The sequence below is a fragment of the Girardinichthys multiradiatus genome, chromosome X, assembly GCF_021462225.1.
Source record: "Girardinichthys multiradiatus isolate DD_20200921_A chromosome X, DD_fGirMul_XY1, whole genome shotgun sequence".
Lineage (NCBI taxonomy): Eukaryota > Metazoa > Chordata > Actinopteri > Cyprinodontiformes > Goodeidae > Girardinichthys > Girardinichthys multiradiatus.
In genome coordinates this window covers 32,708,139-32,734,782 of record NC_061817.1, presented here as the reverse complement: position 1 = coordinate 32,734,782, position 26,644 = coordinate 32,708,139, and the positions used below count along the sequence as shown (strand labels likewise).

General features: G+C 38.5%; 1 protein-coding gene across 4 annotated transcripts in view; it reads left to right on the top strand.

Moving 5' to 3' along the window:
* The window catches only part of LOC124863215 (acid-sensing ion channel 2-like), a 599,660-nt gene that overhangs the window by 565,280 nt on the left and 7,736 nt on the right, over nucleotides 1-26,644 (top strand). For all 4 annotated transcript variants that reach the window (XM_047357513.1, XM_047357512.1, XM_047357514.1 and 1 more), the window contains 3 exons: nucleotides 6,310-6,460; nucleotides 6,784-6,840; nucleotides 25,079-25,232. In XM_047357513.1, coding sequence (XP_047213469.1) covers nucleotides 6,310-6,460; nucleotides 6,784-6,840; nucleotides 25,079-25,232 — 362 coding nt within the window. The remainder of the gene's footprint in view (nucleotides 1-6,309; nucleotides 6,461-6,783; nucleotides 6,841-25,078; nucleotides 25,233-26,644) is intronic.

The window sequence follows — 26,644 nt, the reverse complement described above, 5'->3', positions numbered from 1 at the left end:
CTTTCTGGCTGGATATCTTCCACATTTTTTGGTAGAATTGGTAGAGTTCATTTCGATTAGCTGTCTCCTTGGCAGAATCCACCCTGGCACAGGACTTAAGCACAGTCCACATATTTCCAGTAAGGCCAGGGCTTTGAGGAGGCCCTTTTAGAGATTTCATGACAAATTAAACTACAACTAAAACGTTCAGCACAACTTCTTGCAGGAATTATATGAATGTATGCATATATTTTAAAAGTGTTTTTGGAAAGCTTTAGAAACCTTTTTATGTGCAGAACTAAGTTTTTGAACCCTCCATCTGACAACAGCTGTTTGAAAAGTTAAAGTCTTTTGGATTACCTATACAGAAATTTAAATTAATTGAAACAAATTCACAAACATTTATAATATAATGGTAATTATCCCAGTGGGTTAATGCAGTTTTAGACTAAAAATCCTCCATGTCATTTGTTTTATTTCTACTGTATTGAACCCTCAGATCCTACAAAAAAATTTAGTAAAAACTCTGCAAAATTCTCAGACAGCTTAGTCAATGTGGCTGTTGCAGAAGGCCCTAAATCAATGTTGTCAGCACCAAAGTGTGTGCTGAGGAACAGCTGGGGAGTCACTGTAGATGGTATCCCATCCAGACGGATTGGATCAGATGATTATTTTCAGATTATCTATGATGCCACAGTGAAACTAAGTAAATGGTATTGTTGTTGTGTGTGTGTATTACATTATAGTTGTTTAAGATGAAACTTTTAAGTGTAGTAGCTTATAAGTGCAAAGAAGTAGAAGATTGTTGAGTTTTCTGCTTAAAAAAGACCGCAAAAGGCTTTCAGGACAGAATGTTTAAATATGTTTCATGAGGAGCCATATGCACTGATCAGTACCTAGCTCAGTTTGTTAAATTCAGTTATGCTAAAGTTTATGGAAAGGCATAGGGCCTTCAGTGCTGAAGGTTAAAAGAAGACAAAAAGGGAAAGGGAATGCACTGCATCATTAGAGGAACGTCATGCAGAAATAAATGTAGCTAAATCCAACAAGTGTCTCTCTTTGTCTTCACTAAGACACAAAGTGAGACAGTACATCAAAGCCTTTAGGTAATTCTTATACGTACAATTAAAATATTTCTCAGTGTATATGAACTAAGATACAACTTAAAACCATCACAACTGCCCAGGGTCCTTCGCTGATTTAAGCTTGAATAGAGCAGACACATTGCTGCTTTGTGTGTGTGAGTGGTTACTGTTAATATGAGGCACATCTTGCAGGCACTTAATATTAAAGATCTTTGGATTATTAGGAAGTACCTGTGAGTTAAACTGATTCACTTTTGGAGCATAACAACTATACAATTGCCATAAATTATTTATTTAGATTGCTGATTGCAATCTCATTTACAGCTTTTTTCCTTTCTTTTTGGTAGTGGAAATCGGTGCAATCAAAATCCACTCTACCAACAACTTTCCACTTTTTGGAGTTTTAAGTGGCAGTTTGTGGCTCTGAACTACCACTAAGTAACATTCTGAGAGTAATGCTATATTAGTGTTAGACTTTAATCTGCCTTGCAGTTAGCATCACCTTATTCTGCTGATTTTGTACTAAAACGTTTCCTTGAAGCTTTGAAATCAACTCTGTGGCAGAAGTTTGGGTACCCGCAAGAAGAAAAACAAAGGACAAACAGAATAAAGATTTGTAAACACTGTAATAAAATATTGTTATGGACCGTGGCTATTGTTCTGAAACCTTTCTTTTATACAATAGATTTGCATATGCCTTTGGCTTATATGCAGAAGATTGATGTTGGCATCTGATGTGCATCTTCCAGTTCACTGCTAAACTAAAGAGATTTTCTATTGTTTTATTGCTTTGTTTGTTATGTAAGGAATTTAAACTGCATTTTGTCACCTCTAGGTAACAGTAAAATACATAGTGATTAAACCTGAACTGGATAATTCTACACTAAATAGGGATTCCCTTTAAACACAGTTTGTGATCTGTTTAACCTTCAATGCTGGTGAAACAAACAAAGCATTTTCACTGCTATTCTTGGGTTTAAACTAGAGATGGGCCGGTCCTCAAGTGCTCACGTAAGCATTTACAATTTGTGTCTGCACTTCCCCACACCTGAATCAAAAAATCGAATTACTTCTGTGGCACCACATTTAGCCAGTTAATGACCTCCTCATTCAAATCAAGTGTTGTCAAGCAGGGAAACATCTAAATCATGCAGGACAGCATCCCTCAAGGACCATAATTAAATACCCTTGGGATAGGACCACCTTAGATGAGGTCTAGCTGTACTTTGAGCAGTCAAGCTTTGTATTAACTATTTTTGAAAACAGAAAGTGGGGATTGTAAGTTTTCTTAAAAATAGTGTTGAACTTCCTTCTCAGCTTGTTCTTATGACTCCAACATTTTAAATCACTTCGATTCTTGAGCTGAACATTTTCTTAACCCCAACTATTCAATTTCCTATCAAATAAGGAATTAGCCAGTCAAACTGCTGTAACTACATCTATGCAGCTAGGTTTGGTAAAAGACGACTCGCTGAAGTTTAAAGAAGTATCACAATGGGGAAGAAAAGGGATTTGTATTTGGTCTGAGTATTTTAGAAGGTGCTGATGTACTAGGATTTTTACACACAACCAGATGTCAGGTTTACAGAAATTGTCCTAAAATGAGAAAACTTACAATGAATGCCAGTTGAAAATGAAAATGCTTTGCTGATGTCAGAGGTCAAAAGAGAATGAGCAGACTGATTTAAAATATAGAAAGGAAGTTGCAGCTCATTCAACCACTTCTTACAACAAAAGATATGCACAAAACAATAAGCAGAAGACTTCACAGGGGCTCTTCTTGTCACCTAAGAACAGGAAACTGAGGCTACAATTCATGCAGGCTCTCCAAAACTGGACAAGAATAAATCAGAAACATTGCTTTGTCCAAAGAGCCTTGATTTAAGCTTCAATATTCAGATGGTAGGATCTCAAAATGACGTGAATAAAATGGAAGTAAGGTTATATCCTGCTTCGTCTCTAAGGTTCAGGCTGGTGGTGCTAGTTTAATGCTGTGGGCAATACTGTATTTTCTTAAAATGCTATTGACCCTTCAGTATTCACTGGGCTATGTTTAAATGGCACCGCCTTACATGACTATGGTTGCTGACCAAATAAAACTACAGTGCACCCATCTTCTAATTGCTACTTCCAGCGGGATAACGCACTGCCAGAAAGCTCCTATTATCTCAAGCCATTTTCTATTTTTTTTTTTTTTTACAAAAATGAGGTTGCTGCACTACAATGGCCAGCACAGTCACCTCATCCCAATCCCACAGATCACCTCTGGGAAGGGATGAAACAAGGGATTCGCAGTCAAAAGCTCCACATCAGCTGTGTGATTTTTATCTTGCCAAACAGGACCAAAATCTCAGACAATCTGTTGAAACTGTGCAGTGAAGTCCCAGTCCAGTCCTGCTGATGCATCATCACTACTATTATGTTAGATAACAAACCCAGAATGTGCCAATCAGAATAAAGCCATACACATTTTGTCTTTGTCTTTTAAAGCCAGTCAATCTACACTTAACTTAAATCATCTTGAAAATTCAACTGAGATATTTCAGTTAAGAATTATGGGACGTTTTTAAAATAAATTTTAAATGTGACCTTCCCACATCAGAGCTTAGTGTGTTAAGGTGTTAAACAGTTAGAGAGGAGACATGTTCAACAATGGGTAGGCCTCCTGGGTAATGAGCCTCTCAGGGACGCTGCTTGTCTGCCAGCCCTGTTCTGTGACTGGCAAGGCGTAGACAAGTTGTCCTCTGTGAAAATGCCACAACCGGATCAGTTGATTTTACCTAATAGCATTAGATCTACATCAAAGCAGCTTTAATCAAGTGAGCCTCCTGTATAAAACTCGGGAAAGAGAAGAGTCCTCTCTGATTTCAGAATTGGCTTGCTGTAGGCTTTTAAATGAAACTAAAAGGACATGTTGTTCCTGTAGCGGCGAAAGTAATTCTTTACATGAACAAAAACAGCTTTATTTTTCCAGGAAGACTCTTAATTGATATCCAGACTCTTTGTGTTGCTGCTTAGCACTCTGCTCAGAAATACAACAATAACACAAAAGGGTGGTTTTGCTCAAACCCATTGTTCACAATTTGCATTTCAGCTCACTCAGGCAGCACTAATGGGATGACCTCATTGTAACTCACGCTGTTATCTACTTTTTAACAGTGTCCCTGTTTGGTAGAGCTGCATGGCCTAATTAAAGTATCGCTCTGGTATAACAGGGGAATGGGGCATTGATTAATAACACACTGAGTGGCCCACAAGCCTCAGCTTTTATTAGATAAGACCACAATCGGGTCCACTGGTATCAGCATAGTGAAAAGTGATATTAAGCGCCTTATATTATCTGATTACAGAGAATTAATCAGATCTTGGATCAGCTACAGCTAACTCTAATTAGGTCAGAAGTAAAGATTAGGTGAGGTTTAAAGGTGATTGGAAAGGTTAAGGATTGCCAAGGAGCAGATTTTTTAATTCTCTGACATAATTAATAGCTTCTGAATGTCAGTATATGGCTTGTTCTTGCTGCTGGCTTTGAGAAAGGCATATTTAATTATTACAAGAAACAATTCAGCTCCATCCAAATGGCTATAGGCTTCTGGACACAGAAATGCCAATTGGATTAAGTTGAAATTTATTGTCCTTCTCTTGTGTTACTAAAAGAATATCTTCCATCTTGCACCCTGAAGCAGAGAAACAAGAACACCTAGAAAAGCAAGCCAAGACTTCAAATTCTGCCATTACCATCAAGCAGAGTGGAGCCAAGCTTACTCTGACAGAATGCTCCATTTGTATGCTCCACCCTTTCAAAAAAGATCTTTTGGCAGAGCAAGCTGACTCACTTGGGATGCACTAAGATGACAGCGAAAAAAACTGGGAACAGAGGGTGATGGATACAGAGCAGGGCTGGACCTCGATGCCTGTGTTGTAGAGCAGATGGGCCTCCATGCTGCTCAGCCCAGTGTCCCTCATTTCTCATCTGTTGTCCCAGCCTTCACAGCCACAGGAGCATTTGTATGTGCTTTCCTCACTGTATGTTGGGGGATTTTTTTGACTGAGTGTGGCTAACTCTTGAATTGGTTTCTGCAATGCCAACTTGGTTTTTGGACTTTTCTGCTGCCATGCAATAGTTGGAATTCAAGGACTAAGCATTTAGTTTTGGAGAACTGTTGGTATTACTGGAAGTTTATAATTCACAGAGTTCTTCTGTATTTTTTGTTTTGTTTTGTTTTGTTTGTCTTGGATGTCCTTTATACAAGCTGTTAAAAGCCATTGAAATTGTTTGATCACATGTAATGAGCAACCCAACCTTTCAAGGGAAGACATTGACAGGTTGCAAAATTTGACCATACTGAATTGTAAGACCCTGTTTCTTACCCCTCTATTATCCAGAATCAGGTACTGAATGTCTGGGCCCTCCCTCCCAAACTGTAACAGTTTATTTCCCCAAGCCATTAAAACTTTTTAACATTCAAAGTACTGACTGATAACCTAAATGTTAGTTTAATAGCTCAACACATATTTGCACAGTTGACTGTTTCTCCATTTGCACAATTCACTGCATATTTCCATCTTTCCAACACTGAGACCAAGACAGTGATGCCCTTCTCATTTTGTTTGTATTATCTCTGCTGCTCTGGGATCCCAATATTACCTTCAAATGTTTGCATGTACTCAAATGCACCATTGTTTTCTCATGTTATATACATTTTGTAAATCTCACTTTGAAATTCTATATACTGTGTTGTTTATCAGATGGGCAAAAGCAGATTTGATTTTCCAAAAGTTCATGATGATTCCTAATACTTTCCTCCTCTTTATCCAACTGGACAGTTGGATGCTGACTTAGGAAAGACAACTTGAGACTAAGGTTTTAGAACTTCTTGTTTGATTCATGGAAACCTGCCAGGTAGTCTCTTGAAAAGAAAAGGCTATTTTGTTTTTTATTATGGCACATTATGGTATGTGTTGCTTTTTGAGATCTTTTAGCCTACTTCATACTGCTAGAAAAGTTCTATTTAAGCAATTTCTTCATGCTACAGGTCTGAGAGTAATTCAGCCAGGGAAATTGAACTCCAAAAGAATGTTGTTAAACAGTTAATCCATGATTTAACGAGGAGACAATTCCTTTTTCACATACAGCCAGTATGGTCTAAAAACCTCTTTGCCTTAAGAAATAAAATTATTTAAAATATTTTTTGCAATTGACAGAGAAAATTAAATGAGCTTCCACTTCTCTTCTCCCTCTTAGCTGACCTACCTGCCTCCCCCCTGGGGAGAGTGTGAGTCCAAAGCTCTGGAGTCGGGCTTCTTTCAGGTCTACAGTGTAACGGCCTGCAGGATTGACTGTGAAACTCGCTACATTGTGGAGAACTGCAATTGCAGGATGGTGCACATGCCTGGTAAGCACCCCTGTTGTACTATGTGATGATGTATTGAGCGTGCATTCATCAACAAGGGTTTTCAGCAAGGTTGCAGCATTGTGCAGGGGATTTACCAGCATCATATTGATATAACAAATCAATGCTGGATTAGTTGTTGGCATTTTTAAAAGCCCTAAGAGTACAAGGTGTACCTGGGAGGTACAAGGAGGCCGTTTCTCACAGAAAGTATCTTTCATCCACGTGTTAAAACTTAGTTTGTTAAGTTTTCCAATAAGTTCATGTTTAAACACCAACATTGATTCAATAGCTTCTGTAATGTACATTACCCTTTCTGTACCCAGGTGATGCGTCCTACTGCACCCCTGAGCAGTACAAAGACTGTGCTGAGCCTGCCTTGGGTAAGTCAGCCTGGATACAAACAATCATATAAGTCAAGAAGAAACACATACTTTATCATGGTTCAAGAATGATTACAGCTTCTGCAAATCATTAGGCTCAGCCTGTTTTGGAGATGAATTTTAAGGCAGGGTGATATCAAGTTAAAAGTACTCATCTGGTAAATTATTACAAATTGCTGAAAACCAATCTGCTCCTCAATCTACTCCTACATTTTCTTAATTTCATGTCATTACAATCTGCAGTCTAACCAAATTGTGCACTAATAAAAGTGCAGAGAATTTAGCATATATTTGCTAATTCCAGATATCACTCCTGGAAGTACAGAAGGTTAAACGTTTGCCATCTTAATCTTTCCACATTTGTGTGAAACACTCAAGTCTGTAACGAGCAGCAGAGTCGACAGGGACCCCAATGTTAGAGTTCAATTTAATGTGTGGATAGTCAGAGAGATGATGCATCTTTCTGCCTGGACTGATCTAAGAGGATGGAGACATGCAAAAGGTTTTAGCAGCTTTTACGTCTTCCTTCAAATTCAAGAATTCATATAAAGTGATATTTCAATGCACCCGTGTGAAGTTTGGATCAGTTTTTATAAGGATTTTATTTCCTTTTTTACAGAAGCAGATTAACAGGTAGACATACACATATATGACCAAGTTTAGTATTCTGGATCAGAGGTAGGGCACAGGTTAGCACAGTATTTCTCAATTAGTGGATGTGCCCCTCCGAATCCAGCTTGAGAGGCAAGATGGATTCAACTGTCTTTATTCATACTTGAACAATCAACAAGCCTCCAGTCACTGGGTGGCAGCAGTGCTCAAACAAATCAACAGGCTGCCTGTACCAGTAGAAGAAGTGCTCAGCACTGGTGCAAACAGAGCTGTCATCAGAATAAAGAAAAAACATAAAAATGGAGGAAAACATAAAATCAGATAATATGACGAAGCCTGCCTTGCCCTTTGATTCACTGTTAATTCGGTCGGTCGTGTCTAAAAACTTTGGCAGCGGATAGCATGAAACCAAATTAAGGCGGCACTTGGAGACTTTACACCCCAGTTGATAAACTGAACCTGGAAATGGTTTAAAGCTGTTGTAGATGTTATATCGTGGTATTAATCTGCTTTAACAATCAAGTGAATTCATGCAGAACGCTGGTACCAGCTACTCATACAGTGATTTATGGATAAAGAAAAAATACATATGGTTCTCAATTTAGGGGGGGCATGAAAAACATTCTGCTCCCTGGGGGGGGGGGACCACTAGGTTAACACAAACCCTAGGGTTTCTTCTTCAAAACTATTCTTTATGTACTTTTTTTAGAGGATTAGACAAAGAAATAGAAATTGTGACAATAAATAAATGGAGCTTTTGTGATGGATTTACATGTTGATTCCCAAAGTAGGGTGAAAACTGTAAATTATATTTTATAAGGTAAAAAAACAATCTTAATCTAAAAACACTCCTTAAAGTTGAGTCTCTGAGCAATTACAGATGTCATAAACAGCACAGTTGTCAGGATTTAAATCTGCTTGGTAATGAAGACCTTAAATAGGTAAAAACATAGGAAGGAACTGATATAATTTTTTTACAGTAGAAGCAGCAACATTTATATTAAGAAAAAAAAGCCTGCCAAATGAAAAATGAAATAAGTTGTATAATGAGTCTCTAGATGGTGTTCCCTTTAATGGAAGGGGGAACAAATGCCTCTGTTGATGTGGAGACTCAGGCTTAGTGAATTAGGAAGGTTTGAAAGGAGGTGGAAATAACACATGCACAAAAATCTTTACATTTTAACAGATGTACATTTTTTATCCACAGTATTAATTCCAGACTGATCAAATGTTTCAGAAGGTGTTTTTAATTAGATGTTTTGTCTTCAATTTTAATTGGAAAGGAGCTGAAATATCACCAAGTAATTACTCTCATTTGGTCTTTGGCTTGATTCAACTTGTGCGTAAATTTGCCAATGCATTTTGTATCTTTAGGTTTAAATCAGAGCCTTTTTAGCCATCTGTCTGGGTAAAGTTATTATTAAACAAAAACATTATTTTTGGTCAAATAAAGAACAGAAAGCTTTAAGTGCCAAATGTATTTAGGGTTGTTCCATGTGGACAATTTCCAAAGTTTCTCTAGGCGCAGGATGTGATTTTCTGACTTGAGATATACACAAAGAAAGATGCTGAGTGTAGCTATTTTTCTGTGACCTAATTGACTTAATCAATGCAGCACTTAATATTTTATTTATCCACAATTGCATTTTTTTACATGCTGTATTTTTAATAGTATTGATGTTTTTGTTAAATTAATAAATTATGCTTTTTTTAATTTGATGATCTTTTTATTATGGGAAGAAGCTGTGTCACAAAGCAGAGAAATAAAAACCTTGTGAACTGTGAATAAGATACTTTGACAACCTTCATGTAAAGCTCCATATTTGGACCAGTTATTTATTAATCTTTCAGGTATTACCCACTTGGAGAATGAGTTTTAAATCCTTAAAAATAACTGAGGATAAAGGTCTATGACCAACCAGCTGTCATCTTGCTCTAAAAATCCTGGAATGAGCCAAAGAAAATGGCAATGAATCTTTTATGGAAGTGAACTATTTAAAAAATCCTACTGAAGGTCAATTGTGAAGGATGAAATTATGTGTATTTATATAGTTGTGTGTTACAAAGGGTGGATGGGGGGGGTGGGGGGGTATAATGCTGGATTATATGGTATTGCTGTCTCCCTGGAAAGAGGTCTTATGTTATAATGATACTCTGTTGATGTTTGCCCTCACTTTTTTCAATTAAGAAGATAGCACACACATTGCAACAACATTACTGGATGGATTGATTACAGAAAAAGATATGACCCTCAAACATAATATTACAGTGACATTAAAGAATACTTAAAGGTGTTAATTTGTTAGAAATAAGACCACCAGTATAGTAAACCTATCAGGTGTGACTACGGGAAGTAGTAGTGTGCAAACCTTCCATCTATAGGCTTGATCCAAAGACGTGTTTGTAGCTCAGGAAAAGTGAGTGTCCAGTCATCTCTAGTTGTATTTGCATTGTGTTACCAGCCACGTCACCTTAACATTTATCTTTAGTGTAAACAGCTGCCTAACTGTTACATTTTTGAAGCATTTAGCTGATAGCTGATGGCTAGTTATGTTTTTGGCATTGATCGTGAGATATATCCATGTTTGCATGGCCAATTTTTAACAATTATGGCCTGTTATGTTGTACATGGTTTGCTAAACCGTAATTTTCATTCAGAGAGAGGCTGCAGAGGCACTTCAGACATTGAGCACAGGTATAGACAGACAGTCCTCAATGAATGAGAGAGACAAAACCAGCTGTGATGTGTATGCTTTGACCAAAATCCATTTTTAGAAACAAATTATAAAGCTGCGCATGAGTCTTGTGACATTGTAGCTTTAATAACCCAATTAACTCCACAGTGAAGCTGCATATTTAGCCTGTCATGCAGAAACTCCTTTTGGGAGCAAAACCTATAGGAGAGACTACGGGATCCTGAATGGCACAGACAGGTGAGTATTGGCCTCAGAGTCCGTACCAGCTAATGTCTATACTTAAATGATTCGGGTCAGTTTCAGAGACAAAAAATCCTGATCCAGACATTCCAGGTTTCCTTACATGTGGTAGAATGTTTTTTATCACAGAAAGCTTGCAACCTTGTGGAGTGAAGTAACATAAACATCAAGTTTACTTCACCTTTGGCAGACTTAAAATGGACTGATGAGGTGCAGAGGATCAGACAGATTCATTCATCTGGCAACATAAGCAATACATACACACTGAAAGTAATATACACATTTTGGAATGGACTAGCCAGAGTCACAGCTAGATTCTGATAGAGAATCGGTGAAGGGAGATAAAGATTAGGGTGATGGCAAGGAGGCCTTCCATCCTCAAAGAGTTGGAACTCTTCAAAGGTTAATTGTCAAGAGCTCAAAGAGAAATCGTTACAATACCAGTGGAAACAAGTAAAAAGCTGGTCAGCAATTACAAGAAAGGTTTGATTTATGTAATGACGATCATATTTTTCAGTTGTGTGTAAATAAAAGCTTGTTTTTTTCCAAATTAAAACTCCTTTTACATTATTTCATAATCCTATGAGAGATGCCTGTCTCATTTCCCATAAGAGACAAACTTCTTGATTAGATTAAAATAATTTCATGTTTCATATAAATCCTGGGTGAGAAAATATTTTGTCTTGTATAACATAGCATATAAAAAGAAAAACATGATTTACCTATTTTAATTGTGAACATTATGATCATTATAAATGTATATAAATGTAAGTCTAAAGTTACAAAAAATAAAATGGGAGAGTCTCTATGACTGATTAGTAATCAAAGTAACAAACCACTTTGGGTAGTAGGGCAGTATGTTCAGGACTTTGTGCATTACATAGTTATATTTACACAAATTGCATATCATTTATAGACAAGGTTATATTATATTGTAACCAGTATGACATTCCTATAGAATGTACAGACATAAAGAGCAGTGAAATGTCACCTGTTAGACAGAGGAGAGCTGTTGTAGCATTCTTTGAGGCAGCAAAGAGTGAGTCTTTTGGAGAACTCCACTGTCTCTGCGGGGGGGCAGAAATGGGTAGGCTGGATTGCTTATGATGGAGAACAGTTTGTTCAGTGACCTCCTGTCCCCGACTTATTCCACTTATCTCCACGTTCTCACCAATGATTTTACCTGGCCTTTTAATTACTCTATTGAGTGTGTTGACAGCCCTGGTACAGATGTAGCTCGCCCAACAGACCACAGCATGGTAGATGACGTTTACGACCACAGATTGGTACAAGATCTCCAGCATCTTGCTGCACACACTGAAAATCTGAGTTTTCTCAAAAAATAGTTTGCTCTTCCCATTCTTGTACAAAGCATGCTGTTGCTCCAGTCCAGCCTGGTGTTATGGTGCAAAGTAAAGTAATCTATGGCCACAGACTTCTGTAGTAGCACAGATGTTGCTTAGCTGTGAAATCGGTGTCAGACTTAATGGTCTTCTGTGAAATGGCAGATGTCTAATGTCTGCTAATACAGGTCCTTCTCAAAATATTAGCATATTGTGATAAAGTTCATTATTTTCCATAATGTCATGATGAAAATTTAACATTCATATATTTTAGATTCATTGCACACTAACTGAAATATTTCAGGTCTTTTATTGTCTTAATACGGATGATTTTGGCATACAGCTCATGAAAACCCAACATTCCTATCTCACAAAATTAACATATTTCATCCGACCAATAAAAGAAAAGGGTTTTTAATACAAAAAACGTCAACCTTCAAATAATCATGTACAATTATGCACACAATACTTGGTCGGGAATCCTTTTGCAGAAATGACTGCTTCAATGCGGCGTGGCATGGAGGCAATCAGCCTGTGGCACTGCTGAGGTCTTATGGAGGCCCAGGATGCTTCGATAGCGGCCTTTAGCTCATCCAGAGTGTTGGGTCTTGAGTCTCTCAACGTTCTCTTCACAATATCCCACAGATTCTCTATGGGGTTCAGGTCAGGAGAGTTGGCAGGCCAATTGAGCACAGTGATACCATGGTCAGTAAACCATTTACCAGTGGTTTTGGCACTGTGAGCAGGTGCCAGGTCGTGCTGAAAAATTAAATCTTCATCTCCATAAAGCTTTTCAGCAGATGGAAGCATGAAGTGCTCCAAAATCTCCTGATAGCTAGCTGCATTGACCCTGCCCTTGATAAAACACAGTGGACCAACACCAGCAGCTGACACGGCACCCCAGACCATCACTGACTGTGGGTACTTGACACTGGACTTCTGGCATTTTGGCATTTCCTTCTCCCCAGTCTTCCTCCAGACTCTGGCACCTTGATTTCCGAATGACATGCAGAATTTGCTTTCATCCGAAAAAAGTACTTTGGACCACTGAGCAACAGTCCAGTGCTGCTTCTCTGTAGCCCAGGTCAGGCGCTTCTGCCGCTGTTTCTGGTTCAAAAGTGGCTTGACCTGGGGAATGCGGCACCTGTAGCCCATTTTCTGCACACGCCTGTGCACAGTGGCTCTGGATGTTTCTACTCCAGACTCAGTCCACTGCTTCCGCAGGTCCCCCAAGGTCTGGAATCGGCCCTTCTCCACAATCTTCCTCAGGGTCCGGTCACCTCTTCTCGTTGTGCAGCGTTTTCTGCCACACTTTTTCCTTCCCACAGACTTCCCACTGAGGTGCCTTGATACAGCACTCTGGGAACAGCCTATTCATTCAGAAATTTCTTTCTGTGTCTTACCCTCTTGCTTGAGGGTGTCAATAGTGGCCTTCTGGACAGCAGTCAGGTCGGCAGTCGTACCCATGATTGGGGTTTTGAGTGATGAACCAGGCTGGGAGTTTTAAAGGTCTCAGGAATCTTTTGCAGGTGTTTAGAGTTAACTCGTTGATTCAGATGATTAGGTTCATAGCTCGTTTAGAGACCCTTTTAATGATATGCTAATTTTGTGAGATAGGAATTTTGGGTTTTCATGAGCTGTATGCCAAAATCATCCGTATTAAGACAATAAAACACCTGAAATATTTCAGTTAGTGTGCAATGAATCTAAAATATATGAATGTTAAATGTTCATCATGACATTATGGAAAATAATGAACTTTATCACAATATGCTAATATTTTGAGAAGGACCTGTATAGCTTTTTGTTCATTTGAGGTTTTTTTAAGTTGCTAAAATCAACAAAAAAGGTCCTCACATGTAACTAGCTGTTAGCCTTCCAACGCTCTGAAGACTTTTCTAAAACTCACCTTAACATGCAACAGGTAAGGGAACTGTTACTCAGGATGAAATCACAGATCCTCAGTTAAATCAAGTCTGAACCATCTTTTTTATCTGGTTATTAAAGTCAAGGAATTGTAACAAAATTGTACTGTACTGTAACACTCAACCCAAAGCTACGACATCATTGATCTTTATTATCCTGGTGTGAAGAAAAAGCTCAATAACACTTTGATTAATTTACTGGCATAACTAAAGCCTGCTAACAGAATATGCATTTTCTGAAGAAAACGTTCTTTTCAAATACGGAGTAGTTTTTAACCCTACCAACGTAAAGAACAAGTTAAAACACTATTAGTCCAACCTTCTCTCCTCTTTCAGCCTAAACGTCTTTCATCCAATTCTAAACCATGTCTGCAAAACCAGAAAGGTTTCCAATAAGCCAAAAAGGCAGCCAAGGATAACAATACTTTGAAGCAACTGGCATCAAAGCTGTGCACTCCCGCACCATAAGAACATTTAGCGCAACATAGAGTGACCGAACGAGCACTCGGAAAAAGGACGTTAAGCTGTACGGTGCAGGAAGGCAGAGGGTTCTGGTGTATTTCTCTGCAACTGGCTTCATTTTTTTGGAACTATAAAGCTTCCAAATTCCCAACACATACACACATATTCAGCTCAGCTTGGATCATGAAATGCAAATAAATTCTCAGTGCCAATTTGATACACCCTCCAGAAGATGCTTCAAGCATCAAAGTTTGATTGGGTTTTTATACTTCTGTAACTGTGTCCCTTAGGTTTGGAAACAAATCTTAGTTGTTGTTTTTTTTATTTTTTTTTGTAAGGGGTTGCTGCATTCATTGCCTTCTAACAACTCATTTCCCTAATCTTACTTTTTAGAATACAAAGGTCACAAAATCATTCATGCCAGTTTCTGCTTTGCACTACAATAATTATTTTTCAAAATTCTTGCAAAATATAAATGCTGTAAGAAGCTAATGCATAATGGTAATTTGTTCTAAGTAAAAGAAAATTTGTGAAGAAAGTGGACAAAGGTTTTTGAGGCTCGGACAAAGAACTAGTGAATCCATGAATCCAATAACGTCACAGTTGAATTAAAAATAAGCTACCACTGTGGAGCTGTAATAAATTTTCTCTCTCCTTTACAAGTCTGCATGGCCCCGGCAGCTATTATTGCACCCTATGGGGGAATCAGCCTTTTGCTCTGTGATCTGCAGGTCTGACACAGAGCTGCTTGCGTGAGAAGCAGACCTGAAAGCATTAATATGTAAGTAAATATGTGTCACTAGGATTTGAATTATAAATGCCACTGAAATGTTAATGGATGTATGTACTCTCCTGTATCTCAAAGTGATCACATTTTCAGTAACTGTTTTTTGTTTTTAATTTTCATTGTTTAGAAATTCGGCATAATAGATTAAAATGCAATGTTTTCAGTGCATCGAGATCCAGCTCATTCCGCTGTCTGAAATTCAGCGTCTAAAATTCAGTGTATTGAAGGCAGGGTCACTATTGGTTACAAATATTACCAAAGGCGACCAGATTAGTTGGATCTAACACCCAGCCAATCCTGCCAAGCTTTGTTAGTCACGTGACGCAATGCCTGTGGCGCTCATATTGAAGCACAACCATCTCCAAGGCGGTCGGCTTTTATGGTAGCTAACTCCAACTCAACGGTGAGTTTAATGCTTTCAATCGCCTGTAGTATTATTTTTGGCACATGGCGTTCCATCTTACACCTTGATTTATAACACGTTTTTTGGAAACTTTTAATCATGTAACCTGCAGTGTTGCCATTTTAGTGTTTTTATGTTATGAAAGGAAATCAGAACCATGTCTTTCTTAGCAGGGCATTCTCTTATGTCCATCTTCAACAGTAAGGGGTCCTCTGTTGCATGTTTTTAGAGGAAATGGTCTGCACAGCATGGTGGCGCAGTTGGTAGGGGGTCTTTCTGCATGGAGTTTGCATGTTCTCTCCGTGCATGCGTGGGTTCTCACCAGGTACTCCAGTTTCCTCCCACAGTCCAAAAACATGACTGTTAGGTTAATTGGTCTCTGTAAATTGCCCATAAGTGTGTGAATGAGTGTGTGCATGGTTGTTTGTGTGTTGCCTTGCGATGGATTGGCAATCTGTCCAAGGTGTACCCTGCCTCTCGCCGTAGACTGCTGGAGATAGGCACCAGCTTCATCACGACCCACAATGGAAGAAGCGGTATAGAAAATGACTGACTGACTGGTCTGCACAGCAAGATATGGCCTTTGACATATCAACAATGGTATACCAGTCTAAGAGAAAAAAAAAATAAGTTGTTTTCGTAGTTACAGTAAAACACTGACATTTTACACGGAATTTAAAGATTATCATAATCAAGTTAAATAAGGTGGGATAAAAAAAACTATTTTTTTAAAAGGGGGAAAACTGTGTCACATGAAATTTTTAGGAAGTGTCATAACCTCAAGTAAACCTGGAGGCGTGCAGATGGCCATCTAATTCAACCAGAGTCTATTTTACTGGATGCCGAAGAATGGCCAGGGTCAATATTTATGGATCATACCGCACCACCAGGAAACAAGACAAGCAGAACATTTTCAAAATAATTCACTAAAGACGGACTAGATCTTGCTATATCAATAAATACACACACACACACACATATATATATTACAATTAATACAATATAAAGTCCTTCATAGAGTATACTATACAGGTCAACGGATGTTCAGGATGGGTTTTGCACCGTCTAATACTTGCTTACACTGCACAGGCAATATACCTGACAATTACATCCACGCACTATATAATACACAATATTTCACCTTCCCCCTCATTTTGCTTGTTGGGCAACTTAGATGATGTCACCATAGAGACAAATTCAGTTCACATGGTTCTCACTGCCTTATGTAGCGCTAAGAAAACTATCCTCATCAACTGGGAAAATAAAAACCTTCTTAATATTAACCAGTATAGAAACCTTCTGTTGGATTATATAAGTCTTGAGACAGCCTCTGCCTCCACATCAGATCAGTCTCTCTGGCTCCTTTAATCGGCTTCATCACCTAGTGGGGGTGGGGCACCTTTGGCTTCATCCTGTGGTGTGTTGTGGTGGATGCAGGGGGGCGTCTGGGTTTGTGGGGGTCAGTGGCTTCTTCGGACGGTGGACTGGGTGTCGGGCTGGGGATCGGGGTTTGAGGGTTAGGGCAGTTATGGCGGGGGGGGGGGGGTTAATCTCAAGTGTGTACACCTCAATTCAAAATAAAGGTTTTGGGTAAAAATGAAAATAATTACTTGAAATTGCTCTCTTTCAAAGTTACTGTGATTTGTAAATAAAAAGCTACCTCTAGTGGCTTCATTTTCTTTGCAAGGACAAGGTTTGTTTGAAGAAATCTTCTCTTTCCTCTTCCCTGGATGAAAATACCAAGAAAAGACCAGAAAATTGAAGAAACACAAACTTAATTTTCAACATCACCATAACCTATAACAAATGAGTTGGGAAATTCACAAGAAACACTGAATCATTTTAACATACTTTGCTTAACTCCAAGTAACTAATACTGGTAATAAAACTCAGGTAGCAATGTTTTTTTTACCTTTATTGATAAGTCAATTTTGAAATCAGAGAGAAAGACTGGTACCAAACAGTAAATAAATGTGTTTTTTTCCCAGGGACTTCCATTGTGAGGTTTTGATGGAGCACCACTAATTAAGTAGTATGCTATTCTGTATCAATACATAAAAGTGGATTTTTTGGGAAATAAATATAGAGCTTATGAGAGTGCATGTCTAAAAGAGACTTTACCATAAATGAAGTTGTCTTACAAGTATTTACTTGGTCATTTCCATCTGGATGGATGGTGTTTCAGCTCAAGGCAGACTTGCACTATGTGCATTTCACCTCCTACAAGAGTTTGATTAAAGAATCTTTGGTAGACCGCTCTAATGCTGTTATTATTAAATTATTATTAAACCTGGAATGATGGTTGATGGCGTCACTTCCCCCTCCATTTTGAGGTCTTTAAGATTATGTTAATAAGTAAAGTGCCTGGCTGACTGAACTATATCATCCTAACTATCCTGTCATCACAAAATACACACACAAGACAAATTTGCAACTTAAAATAGAACAAGAGAAGTTGATGTTTAATGAAAATGATGACATTTACATGGAAAAACTGTGTTCTTTTCCCATTCAATTTTTAGAAAGTGTAATAACCTCGGGTAAACCTGCAGTTTAGCAGTGAAGTTGTCTTTTGGATGATGTTAGAGGAGAACATAAGGAGAATGTGGACCGCTAGGGCCTTTATATCTTCACATATAATATATCTTATTCAAACAGGATTTGTAACATGACAGTGTTCCGAACAGAAGGAGGCAACCAATGCAATATTCCTTGATAATATACAGTAGTAATACAACGCACAAACCTAATGAAAATTCAGCTGGCAGCATTCAAATGTATCCTAGAAAATCGCCATCAGTTTTCCACAAAGACGCTGGATTTGCCACAAGTGGCTTTTCTTCTCAACATAAAAGTTGCCAGGGGAGTTTGAAAAAACACTAAAATGCCAACACTGCAGGTTACATGATTAAACGTTACCCAAACCCGTCTTATAAATAAAGGTGTGAGATATTGTATGGAACTTCATGTGCCAAAAACAAGACCACCAGGGGCAAATGAAAGCATTAAACTCACAGTTGAGCTGCAGTTAGGAGATGGTTTTCCTTCATGTGCGCCACAAGCATCACGTCACGAGACTAACAAAGCATGATGGGATTGGCTGGGTGTTAGATCTAACTGCTCTGGCAGCTTTTGCTAATGTCTTTGACCGACAGGGATTCTGCCTTTCTTACACAAAATTTTAGACCCTGAATTTTAGACAGTGGAATAAGCGAGCTGAATCTCAGGGCATTGAAAATGTTGCATTTGAATTTTGAAATGTTGAATTTATCATGACGAATTTTTAAACGCTAAAAATTAAAAGCGAAAAAGTTATTGAAAATGTGATCATTTTGAAATAATGATGTGAATTTTTTGCTTGAAGTTGAAATAAGTAAAATTTTGAACACATAGAAATAATGACAATGAATTTTATTTTAGGTTGAAAATGTAATCTGAATATATTTTAACACTGAAAAACTAAGTACTAAAATACAACATTAAAATCTCAGTGGCATTTATAATTTAAATGGAGTTGGACGAAAATTCAACTTGGAAGACTCACCTCCACCTCCGGCTCTGTCTAATTACTCCACCACGTTCTCCGCTCCAACCAATGAGCTCCTGATCCACATTCCTCTTCAGCCAATCATCCCTTCAGGCTTTGCTTTAAAAGATCTTCATACGCAGAATCTCCTGCTCTTCAGCTGAGCTTCGACCCTCCTCCACCCCATCTCCACCATCAGGCTTCAAGCTCCTTTGACTCCCTTATCTCCTCAGGCCTCCACTCCACCACCAGTATCAGGATCCCGAGGAAAGACTTCTCTAATTCTAACCCTGAGATGTTTATTCAAGCTCATGTCATTATCAGCATCCATGTTTTCCACCGGGGTCCGAGTGCCAAAAGAAATCAAACATCAGCTAATAAACTCCTCTAATTGCCATCTCTGTGTTTCTCTCATTTGTAAGTCTTTCCAGGTTGAAATCCTAGTGACACATATTTACTTCCATATACAGGTCCTTCTCAAAATATTAGCATATTGTGATAAAGTTCATTATTTTCCATAATGTCATGATGAAAATTTAACATTCATATATTTTAGATTCATTGCACACTAACTGAAATATTTCAGGTCTTTTATTGTCTTAATATGGATGATTTTGGCATACAGCTCATGAAAACCCAAAATTCCTATCTCACAAAATTAGCATATTTCATCCGACCAATAAAAGAAAAGTGTTTTTAATACAAAAAACGTCAACCTTCAAATAATCATGTACAGTTATGCACTCAATACTTGGTCGGGAATCCTTTTGCAGAAATGACTGCTTCAATGCGGCGTGGCATGGAGGCAATCAGCCTGTGGCACTGCTGAGGTCTTATGGAGGCCCGGGATGCTTCGATAGCGGCCTTTAGCTCATCCAGAGTGTTGGGTCTTGAGTCTCTCAATGTTCTCTTCACAATATCCCACAGATTCTCTATGGGGTTCAGGTCAGGAGAGTTGACAGGCCAATTGAGCACAGTGATACCATGGTCAGTAAACCATTTACCAGTGGTTTTAGCACTGTGAGCAGGTGCCAGGTCGTGCTGAAAAATGAAATCTTCATCTCCATAAAGCTTTTCAGCAGATGGAAGCATGAAGTGTTCCAAAATCTCCTGATAGCTAGCTGCATTGACCCTGCCCTTGATAAAACACAGTGGACCAACACCAGCAGCTGACACGGCACCCCAGACCATCACTGACTGTGGGTACTTGACACTGGACTTCTGGCATTTTGGCATTTCCTTCTCCCCAGTCTTCCTCCAGACTCTGGCACCTTGATTTCCAAATGACATGCAGAATTTGCTTTCATCCGAAAAAAGTACTTTGGACCACTGAGCAGCAGTCCAGTGCTGCTTCTCTGTAGCCCAGGTCTGGCGCTTCTGCCGCTGTTTCTGGTTCAAAAGTGGCTTGACCTGGGGAATGCGGCACCTGTAGCCCATTTCCTGCACACGCCTGTGCACGGTGGCTCTGGATGTTTCTACTCCAGACTCAGTCCACTGCTTCCGCAGGTCCCCCAAGGTCTGGAATCGGCCCTTCTCCACAATCTTCCTCAGGGTCCGGTCACCTCTTCTCGTTGTGCAGCGTTTTCTGCCACACTTTTTCCTTCCCACAGACTTCCCACTGAGGTGCCTTGATACAGCACTCTGGGAACAGCCTATTTGTTCGGAAATTTCTTTCTGTGCCTTACCCTCTTGCTTGAGGGTGTCAATAGTGGCCTTCTGGACAGCAGTCAGGTCGGCAGTCTTACCCATGATTGGGGTTCTGAGTGATGAACCAGGCTGGGAGTTTTAAAGGCCTCAGGAATCTTTTGCAGGTGTTTAGAGTTAACTCGTTGATTCAGATGATTAGGTTCATAGCTCGTTTAGAGACCCTTTTAATGATATGCTAATTTTGTGAGATAGGAATTTTGGGTTTTCATGAGCTGTATGCCAAAATCATCCGTATTAAGACAATAAAAGACCTGAAATATTTCAGTTAGTGTGCAATGAATCTAAAATATATGAATGTTAAATTTTCATCATGACATTATGGAAAATAATTAACTATATCACAATATGCTAATATTTTGAGAAGGACCTGTATTAACCCATTATATTTTCCATTCAAAGAATGACCAGTTATTTTCTCAAAAATGTAAAAAACTCTAAGTGGTTTTTAAACATCCTTGTCAGGGTGTGTTGCTTTTTGGACTCTGTGTTGGCTTTGTGTTATGTTTTCTTCTCAGTTATTTTGAGTGTTAGGTTGTGTTTCTCTCCCTCCTCGTTCATATCTCCTTTAGTTAGTGTTATCTTTCTTAGTTTTGAATTAGTATGGTTTTCTCTTTGTCATTTTGCTATTATTATTATGATTATGATTATTTGTGCTCTGTTTATCTTATTTCTCCAGCCCCTCCGGTTAGGTTGTGTTTACTTATTGTTTACATTTTGTTTGTTTACATCCTAGTCCTCGTGTTCTCTGCTTCCCTTCCTGTCAGTTCAGTCTGTGTGGTGTTAGGTTTTGTTACTCTGTAATCTGGTTTGCTTTATGGGTTCCTTGTTCGTTCTCAGGTAATGTTTCTTATGTTCCCTCCAGTTTCTCGGTTCTTGATTATTCTTTACTCTCATGCTTCTTTGGTTATAGCTTCGTTTCGGTATTGTTTAATAGTCCTTCGCCATGTTTTAATCTATGTATTGTTTTCACCTGTTCCCTCTGCCTCCTTGTCTCGCCGGTTCTTAGTTCCTTTGATTACCCGCCTTTGTTCTCCCTTAGTATATTAGTTGGTTTTGTTTCATTGTCCCTTGCTGGTTCCTCCCATTCACAACTGCTGATAAGGTTCAGTTTTTTGCTACGTCCTGCAGGGTAAACTCAAGTAAGTTTTGAAGTGTCTCATGCTTGAACCTGCTGAGATTTTTGCTACGTTCGTAACTGTTTGAATAAAGCTGAAGACTGCTTGAAATGCTGCTGCCAAGCTCTTGCCTGCGCTTCGGTCCACCCCAAAACCACAATGTGACAATCCTTGGTGCTGCAGACACTTCTGATTGAGCTATATTTGAAGGCTTGTGTCTCTTAACATTACCCTCATCGCTGTTGAAGAGTTTTCCAACAGTAGGCTGGAGGCATCACACATAACTATCCACTAAGGATGTTTTTTCTTCCTCAAACTGCCAAACCAGAGACCTGAATACAGCTTTCTGTGGCGAAAATGTGTTGCTGTCACGGTGAAAGCTGTTTCAACTGAAGCTGCTCGAGGGCATGTTTGTGTTTGCAGGTTTACATTCTTTCCCTCTGGGATGCAGACTATGACTTACACTGTCATTAGAGCTTCTGTGCTCTAAAGCACACATTTACACGACCTGAGCCGCTGTGTAAAATGGGGGAGTGTTGAGCAGTCATGTTTACTCACCTTCTGGCTTTTTTTTTATGCATGACCTTTGAATTCAGGTGGAATACAAAAGCGAAATGTCAGTTCCACTTGGCTTTCTGATGCTCGGAACATGTAGAGGCAGAGGCTGAAAGAAGCTGCTTTAGTCTGAAACTGATCTGTTTATCATGTTCATCACTGTTATAAGGATAAAAACCACTAAGAAAGAAATTAAAACGCAACATAAGAAAATTAAAACCCATAACTGCAATTAGATCAATTTCATGATTATTCTATGAATTATCAGATTCCTATTGTCACCCATCTGCCTGGAACTTCTGGGTTATTTTTGACTACACATTTAAATGTGACAAACAGATTAGCAATGTTGTCAATACAAGTTTTTTAACTCTGTCAGCTCAGTAAAATCAAGGCCAACATGGCTCCTGTACGGTTTGAGACAGTAATCCAACCATTTATTACATCACACTTGGACTAGTGTAACTCCTTGCATGTTGATGTTGATCGAGCATCACTAATGCATCTGCAGGCTGCACAAAATGCCACAACTCACCTCCTGACTGAAAGCAAAGGGCACAATCACATCAACCTGGAAACGTTGCACTGGCTCACTATTTTTTACAGAATTCAGTTCCAAATTTTATTGCTAACTTTTAAAAGTCTTAATGGCTTGGCACCACACTACTTCTTTGATCTTCTTCACTATTACAATCCAGCTAGGGCTCTAGGATCTACTGGTCAGTTGATCTTAGAGACCTTGAGGTGAGAAAGCCTTTTCTGTAGTGGCCCTGAGCTCTGGAGGAGACAGCCTTTGAAAATCAGATTTGCTCAAAGAGCAGATCAATTTAAGTCTCTGCTTAAAATAAATTTATTTTCAATGGATTTAACTCTATTTAAGCAGGATGTCTGCCTTTTTGTTGTGTTACTTGTTACTTTTGATAATTTTGGTTGCTTTATTTGTTTAACAACAGTAGTTGTTGTTTGATGTCCTTTATAGAGTGGGGAGAACAAGTATTTGATACACTGCCAATTTTGCAGGTTTTCCCACTTGCAAAGCATGTAGAAGTCATTAATTTTTATCATAGGTACTCTTCAACAAAAATCCAGAAAATCACATTGTGTGATTTTTAAGAAATTAATTTGCATTTTATTGCATGACATAAGTATTTGATCACCTAACAACCAGTAAGAATCCCGGCTCTCACAGACCTGTTAAGTCTTCCTTAAGAAGCCTTGCTTTTCTCAACTCATTACCTGTATTAACTGCATTAAACCTGTATTAAAGACACCTGTTCACAAAATCAATGAAAAAAAATCATACCTCTCCACAATGGCCAAGACCAGAGAGCTGTGTGAGGACATCAGGGATAAAATAGTCGACCTGCACAAGGCTGGGACAGGCTACAGGAAAATAACCAAGCAGCTTATTGGGAGGGCAACAATTGTTGAACAATTATAAGAAAATGGAAGAAGTTCAAGATGGCGGTCAATCTCCCTCGGACCGGGGCCCCATGCGAGATCTCACCTAATGGGGCATCAATGAATATTAGGGAATGTGATGTTTGCCAGTGACCATCTGGATGATCCAGAGGAGGAACGGGAGAAACTCATGTGGTCTGATGTCCAGCACGACAACGACCCGTAGCACACAGCCAGGGCAACTAAGGAGTGGCTCCGTAAGTAGCATCTCAAGGTCCTGGAGTGGCCTAGCCAGTCTCCAGACCTGAACCCAATCGAAATCTTTGGAGGGAGCTGAAAGTCCGTATTGCCCAGCAACAGCCCCGAAACCTGAAGGATCTGGAGAAGATCTGTAGGAGGAGTGGTCCAAAATCCCTGCTGCAGTGTGTGCGAACCTTTTCTGGTTTCTGTGCCAAATATTTAGTTAGCTTTTTCTGATGTATCAAATACTTATGTCATGCAATAAAATGCAAATTAATTACTTAAAAATCCCACAATGTGATTTTTTTGGATTTTTTTTCTAAATTCCATGACTGAGTTGAAGAGTACCTATGATAAATATTAAAGACTTCTACATGCTTTGCAAGGGGGAAAACTTGCAAAATCGGCAGTGTATCAGACTTGTTCCCCCCACTGTAATTAAGCTTGACTTGACTTCATTATTCAAATTGTCTGTTGTATGATACCATGATGGGCTTTAATTGATGTGAATTGATGACTTTGTGTGTAAAATGTCAGAATATTATGACAAACAGCCCTGACTGTCTTCTCTAGATATCTAACTTCAAGTTCAAAGCTTTTCAATAACATGAAGTCAAATAGTGTGGTACTCAGTTGATTATTACAGACTAGAGACTATCTTTATTGTTTCCTCAAACTAAACTAACATTTTAATTTTATTTTAGAAATCCTCCTATCTTGTCTCTTGAGTATCTCATATCTTACTGAAATACAATATAATTTAAAAAATGTCACATTTATTCTCTATACGGTCTCTGTTGACAATTGAGCTTCTCACATAATGATGAATTAATGTTTTCATTGTTTGATTTGCAAACGACCTTCCTTTTGCCCCTTTTTTATTAGACTTTATTACCAAATCTTGGCCAAGGACCTTAAAATAAAAGAGTTGTGTTTTTCACTTTTTTGAAATGTCTGGAGGGTAGAAGGCCATAATGAAATTTGCACAGTCAGCACAATATTTATGACTCCATCTGAAGCTCCAAATACTAATTAATAATGTGATGAAACTCGGACAGTTACTGCCTTTTAAGGTGGATGTGTCAAAATATTGAATGGAAAAGACTGACTATGCGTCTAAAATATTTCCCCATCTGTCAACTTCATCCCATCCATCTACAATTCGTTTCATTTTCATCGCCCAAATTTCTGCTTCTCTGCATCACCATTACCATTCCTATGCAAAGCTAAACTGTCGGCTGTGGAGAGCAGCAGCTGCATGTGCAGGACACCATGCAACATGACCCGCTACAACAAGGAGCTATCCATGGTCAAAATCCCCAGCAAGACCTCAGCGCGCTACCTGCAGAAGAAGTTCAACAAGTCAGAGAAGTATATATCGTGAGTAGTATTTTTCTATCGATAAGTCTGCAGTAAGAACTGCACAACGTGACTGTGGTGTTAGTGATGGGCTTAAGTAATGTGTTAGTAAGTAACAAATTACGAATAATTTCTGGTTTTCTGACTATTTATGTCTAAAACTAAACAATTTGCGAATAAACAAGTTTTCAATTGACTCTCTTTGAAATATTAAAAAGAAATAAATGCATGCAATAAAAAGCATCTTATAAATGTTGTTATTGCTCATTAAATCTAACACTTGTTTTGATTACAGCTATTACAATTATCGACCTTAATGAATCTGAGAGACACTGCGTATGCATATAGGCAAAACAGTTCAGATTATTATTTATTATTTTAGCATATTCATACACAGATTTTTGTTTTCAGAATGTCTGATGTAAAATGGCTGATGGTGTAAAACTGAGTCAGACTAAAGCATCTTGCAAAACTGTTCATAGATATCAAATCTGTTCATGTTACGACCACAAAATTGAATGTATTTTGCTTGGTTGTGATACCCAACACAGTGAGGGCATCAAAGTAAATTATAGGGAATAGGATAACATGTTTTTTTTTAATTGTTATCAAGACTTGAAAAGTATGTTTTGCATTTCTTTTCATCCTTTCTTAGTTATTACTTTGTAGAACCACCTTTCACTACAATTACAACTTAAATTTTTGGCTTATTCTTATTTGAAAGATAAGTAAAACTGGACGGAGAGTTTGTGAACATCAGTTTTGAAGTCTTGTTACAGATTCTTAATTTGATCTAGCTCCGGACTTTCATTGAGCCATTCTGACATGTATAGCAAGTATGCTTTAGGTGGACAGGCCAGGCCCTGTCGGGTTTGCAGCTCTACTCTACTCTTTGTATTTTCTGACGATGGATTGAACAGCGCTCTGTGAGATAACCAAAGTTCAGGATGATATTTAAACCTTGATCCTGCTTTAAACCACTTCTCATCTTCACACTTGACCTTGGTCTCCATGAGGCTGTTTGTTTGCGAATGTTCTCATACAAACCTCTGAGGCCTTCATAGAACAGTGGGATTTCTACTGAGATTAAATTACAAACCAGTGGAGACACACAGGTATTTAATAATCAGTTGACTTCTGAAGACAATTGGTTGCACTGGATTTTATTTAAGTATATATGAGTAAAGGGAGCTGAATGGAAATGCACCACACACCTTTTGATTTTTATTTGTAAAAAAAAAACAAAAGACAAAAAATCTCAAAATATATTAAAGTATGTGATTGGAAAATGGCAAAAAGGGGAAAGAAAAGTTAAATGGCCTTGAAAACATTTGCAAAGCATTGTATGTCAACTGAACCTGTTCCTCTGTTGTTTCTATTATGGTACAACATACATAAGACTAAGCATCAGGGGACTTTAACTGTCTGTTAAG